This window comes from Mangifera indica, chromosome 8 (assembly GCF_011075055.1).
Source record: "Mangifera indica cultivar Alphonso chromosome 8, CATAS_Mindica_2.1, whole genome shotgun sequence".
Taxonomy (NCBI): domain Eukaryota; kingdom Viridiplantae; phylum Streptophyta; class Magnoliopsida; order Sapindales; family Anacardiaceae; genus Mangifera; species Mangifera indica.
Window position 1 is genome coordinate 5,330,003 of NC_058144.1, and position 18,258 is coordinate 5,348,260.

An 18,258-nucleotide genomic window follows, 5' to 3' on the forward strand; every position below is an offset into this window, starting at 1 on the left:
AAAAAAAAATGATAAATTTATAATTTTTAAAAAATTTTATCTAAATGATATTTTTATTCTAAACTCAAAAAATAATAAATTTTAACATAAAGGTAAGTTTTTAAATTTTTTTAAATTTATCAAGTAAAAATTATTATTTTAGTAATCCTTGGGTAGAATAAATCTTTTGGCCTATAATGAATAATTACGTGGAGCATTAGCTGATCCTGTAAAGAAAGCCTAAAATTTAGGCAACAAAATTAGTATATGAGGGTGCGGCCACTTTTGATAAATGATTGCCGTTGCCATTAACCAGTGGGGTAGAATGGGTAATTACAGTAGGTCCACCCCATATAATTACCATACAATGATATGATTTCACATGATGATAACACCTCCACTATCTCCTCTCAACCTGCACGCCCTGTTTGTATTTCACTTTCCCATGCATGCCCCTAACCATTCCAAGTCAAACTCTTCCCTTCAACCCACTATCATGCATTGAACGCAAGGCAGGACCCCTAAATCTTGGGTTCATCAACCTTTTCTGCACATTTATTCTGTATCTTTTGACAAGTTTTTTAAGTGTTTTTTTCTTTAGTGGCAATGCCATATCCATACCAAGAATTGCTTGTCAGTATCTGTATTATGGAGGGATGTGAGATTTCCGAAGTGGGTTGGATTGAAAAAATGATACCGAGAAGGTTGGTTAGGTGAGAGACAGGATAAGAAAAAGAAAACAATGAGGAGCGTGTGCCACGCGGTGAATAAATCATCATCATCTGTTCATTGCACGCGTTGTATGATTTTTCAAACAGAGGCATCCTATGTAATGCAATGTAATTTAACTCCTCATTCTCCGCCGACGACTCTCTGCATTCTACTATTTAAAATACCGTGTAAATCGTATTCTTAGCCGGTTAACCTGCACTAGGGTTTCCAATTGAGGTGGTAAACGGCGGTTCAAACCGGATCAAAATGGGAGCAGATCAAAAATAAGTTGAGTTAAATGAATAATACTTTCTAAAACCCATACTTGACTTTACGAGTACAAATTGATCTACGGGTTACTCTTAATATTAATTTACAATTATTTTTTATTATTTTTAATATTTTTCTCTGCAAATATATATGTATTCTATGAAAGAACAAATCTCAAATAAAAATATTTTTTTACAAATTTAAAAAATCTTAGTATTAAACATGAAATGAATATTCATAACAAAGTGTTTAATGATCACATTTTTTAAATTTATTTTAATATGATAAATTTTTTAATTTTAGGATAAATTTGAGTTCATTTTATATCAAAAGAATAAAAAATTTATGAAATTTATATTAAGTATATCTAATCCATTCGTAAGTTTGATGTTGAAAAGAAAGAAGAAGATGACAAGTTAAAAAAAAGTGGCATGTAGGTATCTACCGGTATATCTGATCCATTCGTAAAAATTCATTACTCATAGGTAAATCTAAAAATGTAAAACGTATAACCATATTTAGATGGTTACCGTAAGTCTTGTAGATGAGTTCCCTGTTTTACCACCTTTGGTTTTCAATTCCATCATGCACGCAGATAGAATTGGACTTCATTATTATCCAAGTGGACCTTTTTTAATTAGGCCCAATATGTGTTGTTAGAAGCTTGCGATAACTAAGTCCGCTTATGTTGTAAGAGATAAATGTAGGCCCAAACCACTTTTATTTAAAATTAATCTTTATTTTAAAAAAAAAAAAACTGACATTGTAAGAGTAAAATAATAATTTTACTATTTAAAAAATTTAATTATCTCATTAACGGAGCCACATTGTGGAGGGAGATTGCAAAAATGACATCGATAGGTTTTGAGTATAGATGATGAGAGAGTGACCGATGAAGAAAAGATAAGAGGCCATGGTTGTGTCATTACCCGGTATTGATTCTATTCAATTGATGCTGGGGAAAGAGTGACACGCTGCAGTAAAAGGGTGGCAGTTGAATGGTGATGGTGGGGGCTGACCAAGGCACCCAGGTTAAAGAGGGTAAGGCTGGAATAAAATGATAAGAAGAAGATGTTTGGCAAATTTGATATTTAAGAGGTTTTTATTTTATTTTATTTTGGGTTGATATGGTAATCCTGAAAAGTGAAATAGTCATGAATAATATGATAATTTAACTTTAATGACATTATGCCAAAATTATCATCCGTTAACATAATATGATTTTGTGTGTGAAAATGTAATTTACGTCATCAAGTGGTGAAAAAGTGTATTAAAGTCAAATCTTGGGTGTGAAGGTGTAATTTACTCAAAATGTAAAAATAATTTAATCATAAACAGTTTATCCATTTTTAAATTTAGTTTAAATGTCAAACTAATTTACCCACATTTTATGAAGTTACATCAAGCAAGTTGATGAAATAGAAGGTTTTGAACGATGGCAAAATTAGATGAATCAGATAAACAGTTTGCCCATTTTTTTATATAGTCAAATAAATAAATCTGAATGACTAATTCCCACCCTAACTTTGATGAAATGATCATTGCCCACTTAAGTTTGAAGAATTCATTCACCTATCCATCATTTTATACCAACCATCCATTTTTTAGCTGATCTTGACTTATTTTACTTCATCCACTTTCGAAGAATTCAATTTAGCTCATTATAGTTGACTATAAAAACATAATAGTGCGAAACAAAAGTTATTTTGATTTCTCATCGATCATTAAAGATCATGTTTAATGAATATTTTTTCTCGGAATAGAAATAAAAATAATTGACTTATATATGATATTTCTACACTAACTAGATGGTTATATACAAGAATTGCAAAAAAATGGTTCAATTTACCTATTTGTGAGTTAAACTACCTCAAATAATAATTCGGTCGAAAAAGTTATAATTCCCCCTAAATACATTTTTTTTTTCAAAGAGTTGCTTGTCGACTTCTTACATTGCAAGATGAATGCCTTTTGTAGCATTGCTCCAGCATTAGTATTAAATTCAAGTCCCATCTTTCAAATTCTCACATGAACTTATAACTTTATAATACATTACTTTAGATGTTAATCCTTTGTTCGCAAATGTCTTTATTTTTTAATGGTTGATTCTAACTAAAATTAGATACAAACTCTTCAATCATGTTAAATTTGTCTCCTCTTAATGTGGTCTCTTCACTTTTTGTTCTTTTTTTACCGCTTAAATTTACTTCTTTTTCAATTGTTTCATGGTCGAGAAAACAATATTGAGGAAATGGTTTTATGGACAAAAGAAAAATAAGTAATATAAAAATTTAAACCAAATGAGCGAGGAACTATTGCAGTACCAATAACTATGCTACCCTAAAGTATATAGAGGCCATTAGTCAATTTTCCCTTGATTACAATATGAGCATTTTTACAAATTCTCAAGACTCTACTTTCAACTGAATATAAGTATACGTAATTTAAGAAGTCAACATTTCTCATACATATGAAGATTTTCTTGAAATTAGTATATGTCGAGGACCAATCAAAGTCCCAATAATACCATCATACATAATTTGAACTGTTCCAATGCCGATAACCTTGTAGGATAGATTATAAATGTCTGGATCAAGAGGATAAATGGACTTTTCAAACTTAAATGGAGGAAAATGTTATTTAATAAAAGTTTGGGTGGGAAATGGATTCGACCGATAAATAAATAGAATCGGCGAGGAACAACTATCTCCCACGCTCAACCATGGACTTGTCTTCATGGTTTCGACGCAGCCCTTCAATTTCAAATGGTAAAAGGTCCAAAACCCCACAATCATCTGTGCAGAAAGAGGACCAAGAAGAGCTTCTTATTCTTGGAGTCACCGAACAACTAATCGATCATGTGAAATCCTTCACTTTAGAAACCTTCAAGAATTTCCCTCTCCAAGGTATACCTTTTTCTCCAATTTTATGCTTTTTAAGAATTTGACCAAAGGTTCTGTAAATTTCCATCGTTTCATAAAATATCTCATTCAAGTCGGATTTTTTTAAGTTTTACTCCACAATACGTACGAAAAATCATACCAAACTGTAGTTTTTTTCTTACTTGCTTTTTGATGCAGATGACGATGATTCTACCTATGATGTGGAAGCTACCACAAATTCTTCGGGCAATGTACAGCAGGATCTCTCAGATTGGCAGGAGCGACATGCTATCTTGGTTCTTTCAAAAGTCAAGGTTGGGTCTACATCTCTATATTTTCCAACTTGCAATTAGGAAAATTTTTACTCATTGATTAGTTTCCCATGAGTTATAACTTGTTATATCATAAGCCCATGTTATAGAAAGTTGTGATGCTTAGTGATTAATTTAGAGAATTTTATTAAGCTTTCTACAAGTTTTGAAATGATTGTGCCTCATTATTGTGAAATTAGTGGCTGGACGACAAATTCTTGTTGTTGACATACTGATGTTACAAAATGTTCAAGATTAGAAGTGTTTTTTTACTTTGGGTAGTACAGAGCAAGCAGTAATGTCTCTGTTTTGAAGCATTGAATAACTATCTACTAAAGGATCCTGTAATGACATTGGTGTAGTTATTGACAAGTTGGATAAACCTCTTGGCGTATTCTCTTTGTTCCTTAGATTATTTTAGTGTTTGCACTTCGCACTTTTATTTTATGATGTCCTCCTGGTGGCATTCTGTTTGATTTTTCCGCTTGGATCCCATGAAGTGTATCTCCACTCATTGCAATCTATAATTTAGAGTGATGTTTAGTCCTTGCTGAATATTTCTCTAACTTAATTGTATTGTTTGCATTGCAAATATTAGTGATTGTAAGTTTGGTAGCTTCAGCAATTAACTTTGCCTAACCGGTAATCCTGAACTGTGTTCAACTCTATCATTTTCTGTTTTTAGGAACTTGCACAGCTTAGATTCAAGCTATGTCCACGCCACTTGAAGGAACAACAATTTTGGAGGATATACTTCATGCTTGTCAAAAGTCATGTAGCTGAGTAAGTTTTATGAGTTTTCTGGTTAATTTTCATGATAATTAGAATAATTTATGTCAGACTGCACATTTCATGTATTTTATGTTCGTGTTTTTATGATTATAATTGATGCCTTTATTTTGTGAATGCTGCAAATGATGTATTAATTATAGTTGAAGCCTGCATTCAGTGTGTAGTTAAGAGGTGATACTACAATTTGGGTTTTAGAGCATAGAAAAGTATGTGTGTGAGTATAGGACAAATAAAATGGAAAAACATAAAGAAAAAAATTACATGAAAGTTTCAGGATCCAAAAGTAATCCCATTAAGGCATGCAAACGTAATGCTTGATGAAAATGTAAATGGATAGTCAGTTGTTAGAAAAAATTATGGATTCAGGAAAATTGTCATGAAGCATTACGTTTGCAAACATAATACTACAATTTGGGGAAGGAAAACTTCTACTGTCTTGAAAGCCAAAATGCTGGGTTGTGAAAGTATTGATATTACTACAGGATATAAGTTATTAGTAATCTATCTGGCTTTTTGTCAAAGATCATTTTGTGAGTAATGGCTGGAAGTATGTATGAGTGTATATATCCTCTAGCAGGCAATTAATGTAAAGTTTTGTGACAGGACCCTTAATTTCTGTTGTGGACTTTGGAAAAGCATAAATATGAGGTCCTTGACAGATCATATTGTGAGCCTAGAAAAGCATATGCCTTACTGGCCAACAGTACTAGATATTCTACAAGATCTGTGGTCCCTGTGTCAAAGTTTTTTGATGATCTATTATAAAGTACTCATTTTGGATTGTTATATGGCGGTTCAAATCATGAGTTTATATATTCTTATCCCAAGCAAGTCAATATTTACTTCCAAAAAATTAAAGGACAGGAGTGCTCGTAACTGAGACGTCCCTTTCTCTACGCACACCGAGTCACATAAACTGGCACATCAACAACATTCTATATATGACTTTTTAATTTCCAGGTACGAGCTACAGGCAATACGGTTAGCTAAACTCAAAAGCATGGCTATGGAAAATGAAAAAACATCAGACAGCAGTGTATATGAAGTTGAAATGGCGGAAACAAAGCAAGCAGCAAGCTTATCTCCTCCCACTCCATGACATCCATAGTTACATCACAGAAATTGAGTTGAATCTGGTATGTTATGCTTAAAATCATTACTTGGGAAACATAACTTCATAAACATATCCATGCAATGTCTTGTGCTTAAAATCATGCAAAATTCTTTTTGTTTTTTAACTTTTTATGAAGATGTATCAAGTCAATGTCCTTTGGCATTTGATGTGAGCTTGCAATGTTTTATATGTTGACCTTCCAATAGATCTTTTTAAAATTACTGGAGGGGATGTGACTGTTAGAAATGGAGAATGTAGATTTTGATTTTGAAATAATCTGAAGTTGGGTTTTTCTAAAGACAAGCTTGCTAGACTGGATGCTTGAAATTTCAATCTCTCGGAAGTTAATCCTCAAGGCACTACCAAAAGCATTCTAGCTGGTGGTTACGTTTTATGTTTGTTTTAATTATAGATTCTTTTCATTTGTAAAATAATAGTTCCAGCATTCAGTTGCAATTAAATCACTGGCTCTTATTTAACCTCCATGTTATTTTACTATGGTAACTCTAAGCTACTTGTTTATAACACCATTGAACTATTTTGTTAAAAAACATGCCTTGTTTTATAACTAGTTCTTACTTCGCAATAGAGTTACTTCATTTAGAAAATGAAAGTAGTCTTTTCCGTTTGTATCTTTTAAGATGTGAATTAAACAAAGATTACAAATATTAAGTTGTGAATTTCAAATGCACTCTAGAAATGGATCGATTGTCTGATTGACTTGGTTGGCCCTAGAATTCTATTCCCTTTTTCATTTGTATATCAATAAACTATATACATTTTTTAAGTATATAAATGATGTTTTATCATGTGATTTGATTATTTTGAATTAAAAATAACATAATACTCAATTATATAAATATACATCATATGTGCACTTAAAAGTGTAAACATATAGTATTGCTCTTTGTACATTTGGTACAGGCACATACTCCATTTTTCATTAGACCTGCCATGAGAATATTGGTCTTTTTCCTTTTAAGAATTAAATACATACACCCATATTTCCATTTTTCAGTTACCTAGCGACATGTGCTGTCCGACTCTGGCAATCAATACGAAGCCTTACAGATACAGTCACCCAGAGATGTAAAAGTGCACGGTTGGGTCTCCCCTTCCAGTGTTCAACAAGGTAAATTTGCACAGGATAAAACAAAATATAGATCTGTGCCTATAATTTCCGCACAACCGTACAAGGTTACATGTGAGCATATGTAGCTAGATTGATTCACGCAATGACATAAAAAGTTCTGTTCATTCATGCGCGCTTGTGATTTTTTTTTTTTTGCTAAGTAGGAAAAAAAAAATAGCCCACTTGCGATTTGAAACAACTTTACCACCACAAATTTTTTAGAGAAAAATAAGCCAAATTTTAATAAAATCTATTGTCAGGAAAAACCTGAAGAAAACATCAATAAGCCCATCTACATCACTATATTTTTATTCCCAGAAGATGATCAAACAAGCTTTAAGAGACCAGTAACTCATTCAACCCAGAAGAAATTATGAAAAATGTAAGCAACAAAGACGAAAGTAAAGGTGAAAACATTAAAATGACAACCCAGTTACATTTATTTCTAGCATCCATAGTTCAATCCTAAGTACAGACAAACGTGAAACTTTCAAGGGAAAAAAAGACAGAAAGAAAATCTAGTAATTAGAAATAACCCCAATAAATTAACGCGATGAAACCATTAAAAATCCTAAACTACACAACCAACTCCAATTTCCTCTTGCATTATTTTTTTCCCTTGAATTTTTTATTACTGTGTAATTCATCAGCTCTGTTACTTCCAGATCCTCGAATTACATATCTTAGTTCAATCCCAGCCACTTCAAAGCCCACCGAGAGATAGATATTATTAGGAAGTCTGTGCGACGAGAAGTAGAAATTTATCAAGTTTTTCTCATGGAAACACTTGCACCCATTCATAACGCCCTGGAAGCGGCAAATCATTCAGAGTGTCAAAGTTGTACCTGCATACACAATTTTAAAAACAAAAAGAAAATGTTTGCTCAGAAAATGAACCATAATTGCTAATGCAGTTGAAATAACTTCATTAATGTATGTATAAAGCACCAAAACACTATTAATTAAGCAAATAGATTATACTACAATAGCTTACTTCTCCATGAAAATTCTTCTTTGTTGTTGCTCTGCATAGGCAAAAAATTCCTCCATTTGTCGCGGTGTTGGCATAATTCTCTGCTGTCATTCCGACCACCATGGTAAGTTGATCTAATTCGTCTAGTGTTAGATCTGGCAGTTCCCATGGCGTCTGATGCGGTTATCAAGCTACATGGCGTGCTTTCTCTGATGCTCCTGCATAGCAACCCCAAATTTAAAAATTGCTATCCCATCACATGAAGCAAACTCTATCATTGAGCCATAACTTTAGCTCATTTGCTGAACAGTTCTACAAGATTTAATTAAAAAAATAATAATATTAACTCAATGCTGATTGAAAAAACAGCACGCAAGATCAATGGTCCAAGCAGAGTTGAAAGAAACAAAAATCTGACAAGCAGTAAGAGTAGATCCAAATTGGCAGCCAGTAAAAATACAATAAAAAGCAAGAAACCTGCAATCCTTTGTCACATAATTGCAGCCCAAGAACAGAGTATCCCAGGTACATATTTCAGTCTGTAACTAGGCCCCATGAGTCCCATATGTCAATGGTAATAATAATTTGGTAGAAAAGTAAAGGCTACCACCGCTCCAATAAGTTGTCAATTATCTTTCTTACCTTAACACAATATCTATAAAAGTTGCAAAGTTTCAGTGAAATAATTTAGCGAAAAAAAGGAATCAAGCACAAGAAAACCTAAGATTACTTGAATCCAATCCAGGAATCAAATTAATTTTTTCCACATTTCATACTATGTACAACCCAAATATAAATTAACCTTTCTACTCATCGCCCATTAAACCGATTTTAATGCATCAAATGGATCTTTCACATGAGAAGGGTCACTAACTTTGATGCCAAAAATTTGACAAAGCAAACATGCAACAGAAAAGATAATTATCATTGCATAACGAGATGATGAAAACACTTGAACATATCACTCATTGTAATTTCACATGCCAATATCCACAAGACTGAGTTCCAAACCTAAAGGGAACTAACTGCAGTAAACATACAGAGAAATATAACAATGAGATGACTAAAGCCCATGAAGTGAAAGCCAAAGAAAAACATAAAAATTGATGAAGACACCTTAAGAAATTTTGAAAGGACCACACATACTCTTCTATCCCGGCTAGAGATTTAAAGTGTGCAAAAAAGACAACAGAATTTTGCAACATTTTAAACAAAATAAAATATTAAACTTTTCATACGTAAAAATAATATAATTTTTTCTGTTTCTGGGCAGAGAAATACTAAAACGATTAGAACAAGATGAAACTAAGGGAGTAAATCCTTGTGAAATGAAAGCGCTCACGCGAAAGTTTGACTCTTTTAGCCGCCAGTCATATATGGTATACGGAAGAAATACAAATTTCAAGCCTCGGAAATCCATAAAAAAGTGTAGTACAGAAGAGTACCACAAAAGTAGAAAGATCATACCAAGAAATTGAAAGTTAAATTTTTCGTAGAAAAAAATAACAAAGAGAGATGCGGTTATACCTGTCTCTGGGTTCAAGCTCCAATTTATTTTCTCCAAAGGAGGCCTCCTCATTACCGACTTCATTAATATCATTTTGCCTCATTTCTTTATAATCAAAAGACCCCTGCACATCCCTGCCATCACAACCGTGTGGAGCCGACTTAACTGAGCCAGAGCGAATGGAGTTCAACCTGAGGCTAGAATTGGGTTTCGAGTTAGAGGAAGAGGTAGAGGCAGAGTTAGAGCTAAGATTTTGTGGTTTCCAAGTTTTGCCTCTGGATTGCGGTTGTTTGGAAGGTGGTGGGGATCTGTGAAGGCGTCGGTTTCGGAGCTGGAGATAGCAGAAAGAAGAAGAAGAAGTGTCATCTGGTTTCAAAGGAAGAGTTTTAGGTCTTGCGAGGACACCAGTGGAACGTTCCATCACAGCAACGTCTCCAGTGATGTTTGATTTCTTCATGTACTCGCCCGTTTCTTAAGCTTTGGATTTCTTCGGTGGGCGAGTGCGTCAGCAACCAAAACGACCGGTTTTTCTGAGTAAGAAAGAGATCTATGAGAAATAGTTCAAATCACATTACATTATAGAATTTCATGATTTTTTTGGCCCACCCAAGGAATTGTAAAATTCCAAAGTTATCTCTCTATTTTTTTAAATTTATATATTCGCCCGTAAGATAATTTTTATTAAAAATTTTAGTAAAAATTAAAATTTTATTATTTTTCTTAACTCAAATTTAAAAACTTATAATTTTTTTAATCCAAAGTTTGAAAAACAATAATTTTTTTAAATTCTTTTTTCCCTTTTTTATAAGAATCCACCATTTTTGATCGTTAGTCATCCTCCTTTTCGCTTATCTTCTTTCCAATCTCTCTCCAACTATCGATCGACAAAAGTCATCTAAACATTAATGTCCAAAAAATTTTTGTTTAAATTTTCAAACTATTTTTATCGATCGATAGTTAAAGAGAGGTTAGAAGGGAGAGATAATACTAGAGAGAGGATGATCAATAATCAAAGATGACGGATCCTCACCAAAAAAAAGAAAAAAAACTTTAGAGAAAAAATTATTATTTTTCAAATTTAAAAAAAAAATTAGAAGAAAAAAATATGATAAAGATTTAATTTTTAAAAATTTATTGTTAAATGATGATCTTAATTTTAACTTTAATTAAAATTATTTTATAAGTAAATATTTAAAATTTTGAAAATTGGAAAGCGTGGATTTAGAGTCTCATTGCACCTTGGGTACGAATAACTCTTTTGGCCAATTTATTTTATTTTTACGTACGTGCACATGGCAAACGTGTGATCGAGTTTCATTTCGTGTACCCCAAAATTAATTCAACTCTATTGCAATCCCATTTTCAGGTCCTCCCGCGTTTTTTAATTCCACACAGCTGGAAGTAGTTCGCCAAGCGACAAAATTTCTCTCCGCTCCACGTGGCAGCCTCTAAAGCAAAAGCAAAATGGGATTTGAGGAACAAAAAGGTTCCCAACTTGTTTTAAAATAGAAGCAGCGAAATCCACGTGTCAGAAAACAAGTGGTAGTAGAATCTAGAAGGTCATCCAATTGAATGGAGATCTCGGGCTGAGTTGTCCAACTCCTCCACTATATTAATACGTTCCAAACACTTCGGTTCTCTCCTCTTCTCGGTAGCGGCTCAGCTCTTCTCCACAGGTAAATATTTCTCTCATTAATTCCTATATGATATGCGATATAGATCTAATAGGCACGGTTGCTTTCCGGCATTCTTTGCGTTCTTGCCATTTCAGGAACTTTTGTCCTGATTGATGAAGGTGAAGAAATAATTTTTTATAAATTTCTTTTATTTAGAATTTATATTTGTGACTAGTACAACCAAAATGTATGTTGTAATTTTGAAATTATTAGGATATTTCGTTTGTGTGCAGAGCAGGTTGGGATTTTTGAGATTTTTTATATTAATTTTGATTGCATTTGTTATTTTGTGCTGTAGACTACTTTATTTTTTCACTTTAAGCATTTCTCACGTGAAAAATTTCAGAGTTTTATACTAAAAATTGAAGAATAGATATCTTAGTATTCAGTTTCTGTAGTTTGGATTTTGATCCAGATACACGATAATTCAGCAGTAGGTTTTGGGGGAATGGTAGTTTGATTTTAACACATATTGAATTATTTATTTCGGGTCCTTGGGTTTGTTGCTGGTGCTGCAAGCAGAGAACTGCTTTTGTAAAAGACAAAGAATTTAGAATTCTTTTGCTTGTGCAGAATTTTCTCCATCATTTCTTGTTTTTTGTAAGGTGGACTTTCCTACTTGGGCAGCAAGAAATTTACAGATTTCTCATCTTGAATGCCATTTGAAGGGTTGTACTGATTGGTTTGATTATGACTTTGTAGGTCATCTTGATACTGCCTTCAGAGATTCTGTAGGTTCAGCATTTTCAAGTACAAAAGATTAAAGTATTTTAACTGCAATAATGGCTGAGGTATTGAATTCCTTGCACTATTTCTGTGATTTTTTCCAATCTTTTTTCCTTAAGATCTATGTTCACTTTCATCTAACTTCGTGAGTTTTCAATATGCATTCATGCTCACCACCTAAAGCTGTTCTGCAGGATGGTTTCAAGGTTTCATTAAATGTCTATGACCTCAGCCAAGGACTAGCTCGGCAACTTTCTTCAACATTCTTAGGGAAGACTATTGAAGGCATATGGTGAGTGTTTAACTCAAATTAGAAGAATTAATGAATTCAAGCATGTACACCTGGGATTTTTTAGTTTTGTCTAAAAGTATGATGTTTCTACTTTTTACTTGTTTTTCTCCTTATAAATTAAGAGTATATTCACCTCATATTTCTCATTAGTAAAAGGATCTTTTTGTTTCCTGATAAACAAATATTGTTGGAGCCATAAACGTCTATACGCATTCCTCCATATTTATAAAGACATATGTTAGAATGTAAGAGTGATATAAGGGTTTAGCATTAATTCCTTTTGCAAATTCTTCTTTTTGATTGTCTAACCAGAAATTCACATCTTTCTGCTTTGATCTCTGTGTTGCTTATTCGAAAATTCTCAATATTGAATTAAATATGAGCTGGGTGGCGAGTGGAATAATATATCTGCACTGTCTATGATAGTGTAGGAGAATAGTTTGGGCTTGTATTTCTTCTCCTTAAGAAGGCTTTTTTTCTTTTACTTTTTATTCTTCAGTGATGTTTTCAGGGGTGTTTTAATTGATAAATCTTGAATGACAGGCACACAGGAGTAGTGGTTTATGGCAATGAATATTTTTTTGGGGGAGGCATACAGCATATGCCAGTTGGAACTACACCATACGGAACACCACTGAGAGTGATTGATTTGGGTGTCACACATGTACCAGAGGATGTGCTTGAAATTTATTTACAGGAAATTAACTGTCGTTATACTGCTGAAACTTACAGTCTTCTCTATCACAATTGCAATAACTTCTGTAATGAAGTGGCACAATTTTTGGTGGGTACAACTATTCCGGATTATATTCTAAACCTGCCCAATGAAGTTATGAGCAGTCCAATGGGTGCTCTTATATGTAAGTTTTCAATTTTTATTTGTTTTTGTTTCCCTTCATCTGTGATGCTTTGATAGTGTATTGTCTGCTAAAAAATGATTAACTAATTTTTTTAATTTTTAATTTGTTTCTGGACTTGAATTGTGTGTTAATACATTGGATTTTAGATGGAATTGGAAAGAGAGGAAAAATGGTTTTTGCTTAAGCAATTGAGTTGATTTGTGAAACAATGTGACGATATTCCTTTATTTTTACATTGAGGTGCCCTAAAATTTTATCTCGATGCTGGATAAGATCAAGCTATTTCCATCTATTTCAGATGATTGATGGAATTGTAATGAAAAATATGAAGCACAGCAACTTTTTCCTCTCAATTTTGCCTGGAACACATTTTATCCAGTCTAAATTTTGTTTGTTATGTGTCCTAGTCAACCCTGCTTATTTCCTTCTCATGTAGTATTTTATGCAACATGTAAAAGTTCCTTCACTGTTATAGGAATAAACAGAGTTGATCAATGGTTCAGGCACATATTGTGTTTCATTTTTTTGTTGCAGTGCCCATGATACAGAATCTGGAAACAACATTGAAGGCCGGTGCAGTGCCACAAGTTCCTCAGTTCAGACCTCCTTCATCGGTTCAGTCTTCACTGTCTTCGAGTGCTACAACTGCTACTATGGACAAAGCCTTCAGTAGTCCCAGCTCTCCGACTGTGCAAAAGACTCAGAGAGAGGCTGATGGTAAATTGAAAACCGAAGGGCAACCTTCAATGCCTGAGCCTAAGTCACTGGATAATGCTGTGCCTCCTGCTGTCAAACCTGTGGAAGCACTGAATGAAGTTGCAGAAGATCCTCTTGGAGATGCCCGGAGCAAGGTGCAAGAGGAGATTGGCCGTGAATTTGCTGCAATAATGGCCACCGGGACATTGCGAGCTAGTGAGGCTGCAGCGCTTGCAATGAAGAAAGTGATGCAAAAATATGAGGATACCATCGCTGCCATGCCGCACAGTTAGAAATCAGGAGACTTAATTTTTTGAAGTTTCCTGTTGTTTGTCCCAAGGCAATATAATGACATAAGATGATTCAACTTCCTTTCATTCTTTCCAGGCCTCCATAAGATGAGGTGGACTAATTGATAACGTACTTTAAATAGTACTAATTGACATTATCCATGGTAGACCTATTTTAATTGACATATTCTGTTTCTGCAAACTTGATTGGATAATTCTTAATTTCATTCACAATTGGGCAACAACATCCAGCTGCAACTATAGGTAATGTCACATCGCATGTATCAAATTAAAAAAACAAATGAAATGCTTCTACTTATTGTACAAAATAAATAATAATACTACTACTACTACTACTACATAACATATGCAAGTTATGCATACAATTTTGGCATATTAATTTTGTATAAAAGTAATATTATGTGTATCCACTTTAAATATACAAATAGATATACACTTATTTTAAAATAGCTAAATTCATCAGGTGCACAACTCCCTGCCAAGTAGCTTTCAATACGCTTTTTTTTTTAGTTTGGTTGGGCCTGATTGTAAACAGATATCTGATGGGCTAACTAAATTGGATCAATTGGTCAATAAATCCAAGTCAAAATTAAAAGAAACCATATCCCTTTTATCTATGCAAAAATAGCACATTGTAAGGGTACAATGCATAAAAAGGTTAACTGATGTCTGAAAAGCAAATACAAAACAAGAGCTCTGAGGATAAGCTAACTAATCAACCATGGCCTTTTTTTCCAGGAGACAATACCAAAGAATCATTATAAGAATTCCTCTCAATACATATATACTAGTATATTACCTTAATTCTGAAATGAAAAGAGCAAAATTTAAGAAACTGTAGTTGTATTTTGGTGGAGGGAAGAGATGCGTTCTTGATGATTTAAACTAGCATTTATGGTTTCTAATTCAAGAATAGCTTCTTTTGATTTGCAAAAGGTCTCGGAAGGAATGTTGATGCCAGCGAATCCAATCATAACAGCAACAGCTCCAAGGTAATCAATGAGATGGGGGGCATTGCCCATTAATGAATCAACAACAGCTGCCAAGGGCACCTGAATTGTTAGACCAGCTGTTGCTACTGTGGTGGTTGTAAGAAGTACAGCTTTAGCCCATAAATAATCACTAAGCACGTTATCTAGCAAACCTACCAACGATCAAAACAAATGACAAATTTAATCCAAATTCAAATCATCTAAAATAGAAAATATATTAATGTGATAAAATTAAAAAAACTTAAATTATCAAGTCAGGTGCCATATCATTAGAAACTGGAACTTTATTAAGACAAAAGTTCAATATCTGGAGACTGGCACTGGTTATATTCCATTCTGTTCACAACATAATAGATAAGCATGTAATTAATAACATATCCAACAACTCTTTTAACATGAAGGGCAATGGCTTTCTCATTGATTTTCATGAGAAGTTTCTATACTTATAAGCATGAAATATGTTACAGCTTATTATATATTTCGAAAACTAAATTTAAACCGGTCCTGAAAAACAACAAAACATAACATATCTTTCTTCTGATCAACAAAATGGCGTGAAGCAGAAAAGTAAGATACACAGCTATTATATAATATAATGTGGTTATCGACATCTCTATTTGATAACATGCAACACTCCACACTCCACAGAGCAGAAGTATTACATTCAACACAGAAGAAATACAACATTGAATGATTATCTCTTCATGCAGTATGACACTAAAAATTATAGGTATACTGTAAGACAGGGGATTGACACAAATGCTCTAAGTTTGAAAAGAAATAAAAAGCAAGTATATGTAGACATATTACACAAGGACGCTAGTAACAGAGACAAAACACTGAGTTTGTAATAACATAATATAACAACAGTATATCAAGAATAACAATAGCACAGTTAACAAAGATAAAATACATTTTGAAACCCAATATTCAAGGAAAAAAGAATTATTAACTTTAATGCTTACCTTTACCAACAATTAGACCGAACCGCTCCAGGGTCAATGTATAGAAAGGCTCTAGCTTGGTGAAATTGAGTATAAGGGCAACGGGAAGAAAAATAATCAGGTTGAAAAGCCCAACATAACCAAGGAAAAGTGCCATACTAGCCTGACCACTTTTTCCATCGTCATCAGGCAACTTCTTGCGGATAAGGGTAATATAAACAGCGTATAATCCAGCTGATACGAGAGCAAGAGAATCTCCAAGAAGAGGATTTGAGGCAGCTGCACCTAAATTGTTACTGCTTTCTGAGTCACCCAAGCTGACAACAATAGTTCCCGCCATGCAGAGTAGAACACTGATAAACTTAATACAAGTGAACTTCTCACCAAGGAAGGCTAGAGAGACCAAAAAAGTGAAAAGGCTGGATGCACTGCTTAAGATAGTATTTGACTACACACAACAAAGAAAGGAACTAATTATGACAAATTAAGTAAAACATAGACATGAGGAGCAACACATGACATAAAATAAATTAAAATATGCTTACTGTTACGGTAGTATATTTCAATGAGAGATTAAAAGTCAGCTGTGCCAGAAACCAAAACGGGCAAATCAAGAGGCTGACCTTTGCCACTTTAGTTCGCGTCCATCGTCTTTTTGCATCAAGTCCTTCATCAGGATATCCATCAACTTTAACAACAGGCAAAGTCCTCTCAAGTTCACATGAAACAAATTCTTGTCTTGAATCAGTATCTCTATCATGCCGACTAATTTCTCCCTCTTCCATGATAACAGATAGATATGATCTATCCACTTTGACATCTGCATCACTCTCCCCAAGAAGAATTGTCTGTTCAGAGGTTCCCAGTTCTTGCAAAGGGCTACTCTTTTTCCTTTTCCAAAACAATAAACTACCATAGGTATCAACCAGGTATCTCCCAATTTCAGCAATGGGAATGTACACCAAAAACAAGGAATTACAAATGTATGTGATGAGGAACGGTGATACACCGGCATCAACTACAGACTGAACCACAAAACTGGCAGCAATCCATATTGTTGCAACCGCAACTATGTATATCAAACCCAAAACCCACTTCCAAACTTTACTTGTCATGTCTTTTGAACCCAATTATAACTCAAACTGGTTCATAATTTCCCAAAATAGCTCAAAAACTTATACCATATTCAAACTATATACCCATATGAAAATAATGTCGTCTTCAGGGAAAAATCAAAATACCCACATCATAATCACGGAACTTCCCAAAATTTAATTGAAAAAAAAGGGGGAGGCAAAGGTCAAAGTGTGTGCTTACAATAAGCGTCAAAATCTGCACTTATAATAAGCCTAGAAATACAGAATTGAAGACCCAAGATCGCGATATCGAAACCAAAGCCACGCTGAATGAATTAAAAGTAGGATAACATACATAGGAGGAAAAATCTGCACCTGGACTGAAAAATGAATTAGAATTGGATAGTTGTCGTTTCCAGAAAAGGGAAAATATTCCAGGCAGAGAGAGCATCGAGCTTCACCTTATTACCGACTCCAAATAAGATATAGTTCATTAGTTTGTTGTTTGTCTGCAAAAGTGTTAGTATTTAGGTGGCATCTAAATATTGTTACAAATACCTGTATAAATACACGCATAGTATTATTTAATTAGCTTTTATACTATATATTGGTAATGCATAATTATTACTTGTTAATGTCAGATTATAAAGAAAATTTATTTATTTAGGGAGAAAGATCTTTTCAATCCGAACTATACAAAATGTTAAGTTATATTCTTAAAAATAATCTTCAAACATAAATATATTAATTAATCTTGTTATGGATCTTCGAGCGATCTCAAATCCGAACTCTCTTAAGATACTTTATACATTTGCCATTCAAACTGCTTCTCGCAACAAAATCTGATAAATTTGTATTGTGTTGTAGTGTCAATCTTTGATTTAGCTTCAAATTTCAAGAGTTCCAAATATCATCTACATCTAAGCAAATATCATTTCATATATTTATTCACTCTTCCCTTTCTTAGTGCCCCAACAAATTTTGTCACATACAGCCATTCATGGGTGATAGGGG

At 33.6% G+C, this 18,258-nt stretch overlaps 4 protein-coding genes across 8 annotated transcripts; 2 read left to right on the forward strand and 2 right to left on the reverse strand.

Annotated features, from left to right (window-relative positions):
- The first annotated feature begins 3,655 nt into the window (after positions 1–3,655).
- LOC123224136 lies at positions 3,656–7,316 on the forward strand. 3 transcript variants are annotated; one of them, XM_044647685.1, is made up of 5 exons: positions 3,656–3,866; positions 4,041–4,156; positions 4,839–4,936; positions 5,906–6,081; positions 7,078–7,316. In XM_044647685.1, the coding sequence occupies exons 1-4, from the start codon at positions 3,683–3,685 to the stop codon at positions 6,042–6,044; spliced, it is 537 nt and encodes a 178-aa protein (XP_044503620.1). In that variant the 5' UTR covers positions 3,656–3,682; the 3' UTR covers positions 6,045–6,081; positions 7,078–7,316. The 3 variants fall into 3 exon arrangements, with proteins under 3 accessions (XP_044503620.1, XP_044503621.1, XP_044503619.1); XM_044647686.1 differs by lacking the exon at positions 7,078–7,316 and adding an exon at positions 6,266–6,538; XM_044647684.1 differs by lacking the exon at positions 7,078–7,316 and having other exon boundaries at positions 5,906–6,538.
- A 283-nt stretch (positions 7,317–7,599) lies between these two features.
- LOC123224135 (cyclin-dependent kinase inhibitor 4-like) lies at positions 7,600–10,224 on the reverse strand. Its single transcript, XM_044647683.1, has 3 exons — positions 9,692–10,224; positions 8,186–8,382; positions 7,600–8,036 (listed from the first exon to the last, which is right to left on the reverse strand). The coding sequence occupies exons 1-3, from the start codon at positions 10,126–10,128 to the stop codon at positions 8,017–8,019; spliced, it is 654 nt and encodes a 217-aa protein (XP_044503618.1). The 5' UTR covers positions 10,129–10,224; the 3' UTR covers positions 7,600–8,016.
- A 983-nt stretch (positions 10,225–11,207) lies between these two features.
- On the forward strand, positions 11,208–14,396 carry LOC123223825 (desumoylating isopeptidase 1-like). Of its 2 annotated transcripts, none has more exons than XM_044647221.1 (5): positions 11,208–11,347; positions 12,050–12,138; positions 12,268–12,365; positions 12,909–13,225; positions 13,760–14,396. In XM_044647221.1, exons 2-5 carry the CDS (start codon positions 12,130–12,132, stop codon positions 14,212–14,214), a joined length of 879 nt encoding a protein of 292 aa, XP_044503156.1. In that variant the 5' UTR covers positions 11,208–11,347; positions 12,050–12,129; the 3' UTR covers positions 14,215–14,396. The 2 variants fall into 2 exon arrangements, with proteins under 2 accessions (XP_044503156.1, XP_044503157.1); XM_044647222.1 differs by lacking the exon at positions 11,208–11,347 and adding an exon at positions 11,351–11,466.
- A 425-nt stretch (positions 14,397–14,821) lies between these two features.
- On the reverse strand, positions 14,822–17,775 carry LOC123223824 (thiamine-repressible mitochondrial transport protein THI74-like). Of its 2 annotated transcripts, none has more exons than XM_044647220.1 (3): positions 16,792–17,775; positions 16,190–16,616; positions 14,822–15,376 (listed from the first exon to the last, which is right to left on the reverse strand). In XM_044647220.1, the coding sequence occupies exons 1-3, from the start codon at positions 17,281–17,283 to the stop codon at positions 15,060–15,062; spliced, it is 1,236 nt and encodes a 411-aa protein (XP_044503155.1). In that variant the 5' UTR covers positions 17,284–17,775; the 3' UTR covers positions 14,822–15,059. The 2 variants fall into 2 exon arrangements, with proteins under 2 accessions (XP_044503155.1, XP_044503154.1); XM_044647219.1 differs by having other exon boundaries at positions 16,714–17,774.
- Positions 17,776–18,258: the final 483 nt, after the last annotated feature.

Bases quoted from the DNA above. Each gene is read 5' to 3' on its own strand.
- LOC123224136 (XM_044647685.1), top strand. From the start codon at position 3,683: ATGGACTTGTCTTCATGGTTTCGACGCAGCCCTTCAATTTCAAATGGT. The intron at 4,157-4,838 runs GTTGGGTCTACA...TTCTGTTTTTAG, and splicing joins TGGTTCTTTCAAAAGTCAAG to GAACTTGCACAGCTTAGATT. The intron at 4,937-5,905 runs GTAAGTTTTATG...TTTAATTTCCAG, and splicing joins GTCAAAAGTCATGTAGCTGA to GTACGAGCTACAGGCAATAC.
- LOC123224135 (XM_044647683.1), bottom strand. From the start codon at position 10,128: ATGAAGAAATCAAACATCACTGGAGACGTTGCTGTGATGGAACGTTCC. The intron at 8,383-9,691 runs GTATAACCGCAT...GTTGCTATGCAG, and splicing joins GAGCTTGAACCCAGAGACAG to GAGCATCAGAGAAAGCACGC. The intron at 8,037-8,185 runs GTAAGCTATTGT...TTGTGTATGCAG, and splicing joins AGAAGAATTTTCATGGAGAA to GTACAACTTTGACACTCTGA.
- LOC123223825 (XM_044647221.1), top strand. The intron at 12,366-12,908 runs GTGAGTGTTTAA...CTTGAATGACAG, and splicing joins AAGACTATTGAAGGCATATG to GCACACAGGAGTAGTGGTTT. The intron at 13,226-13,759 runs GTAAGTTTTCAA...TTTTTGTTGCAG, and splicing joins TCCAATGGGTGCTCTTATAT to TGCCCATGATACAGAATCTG.
- LOC123223824 (XM_044647219.1), bottom strand. From the start codon at position 17,283: ATGACAAGTAAAGTTTGGAAGTGGGTTTTGGGTTTGATATACATAGTT. The intron at 16,617-16,713 runs GTAAGCATATTT...TGTTGTGTGTAG, and splicing joins TGAAATATACTACCGTAACA to TCAAATACTATCTTAAGCAG. The intron at 15,377-16,189 runs GTAAGCATTAAA...GATCGTTGGTAG, and splicing joins CGGTCTAATTGTTGGTAAAG to GTTTGCTAGATAACGTGCTT.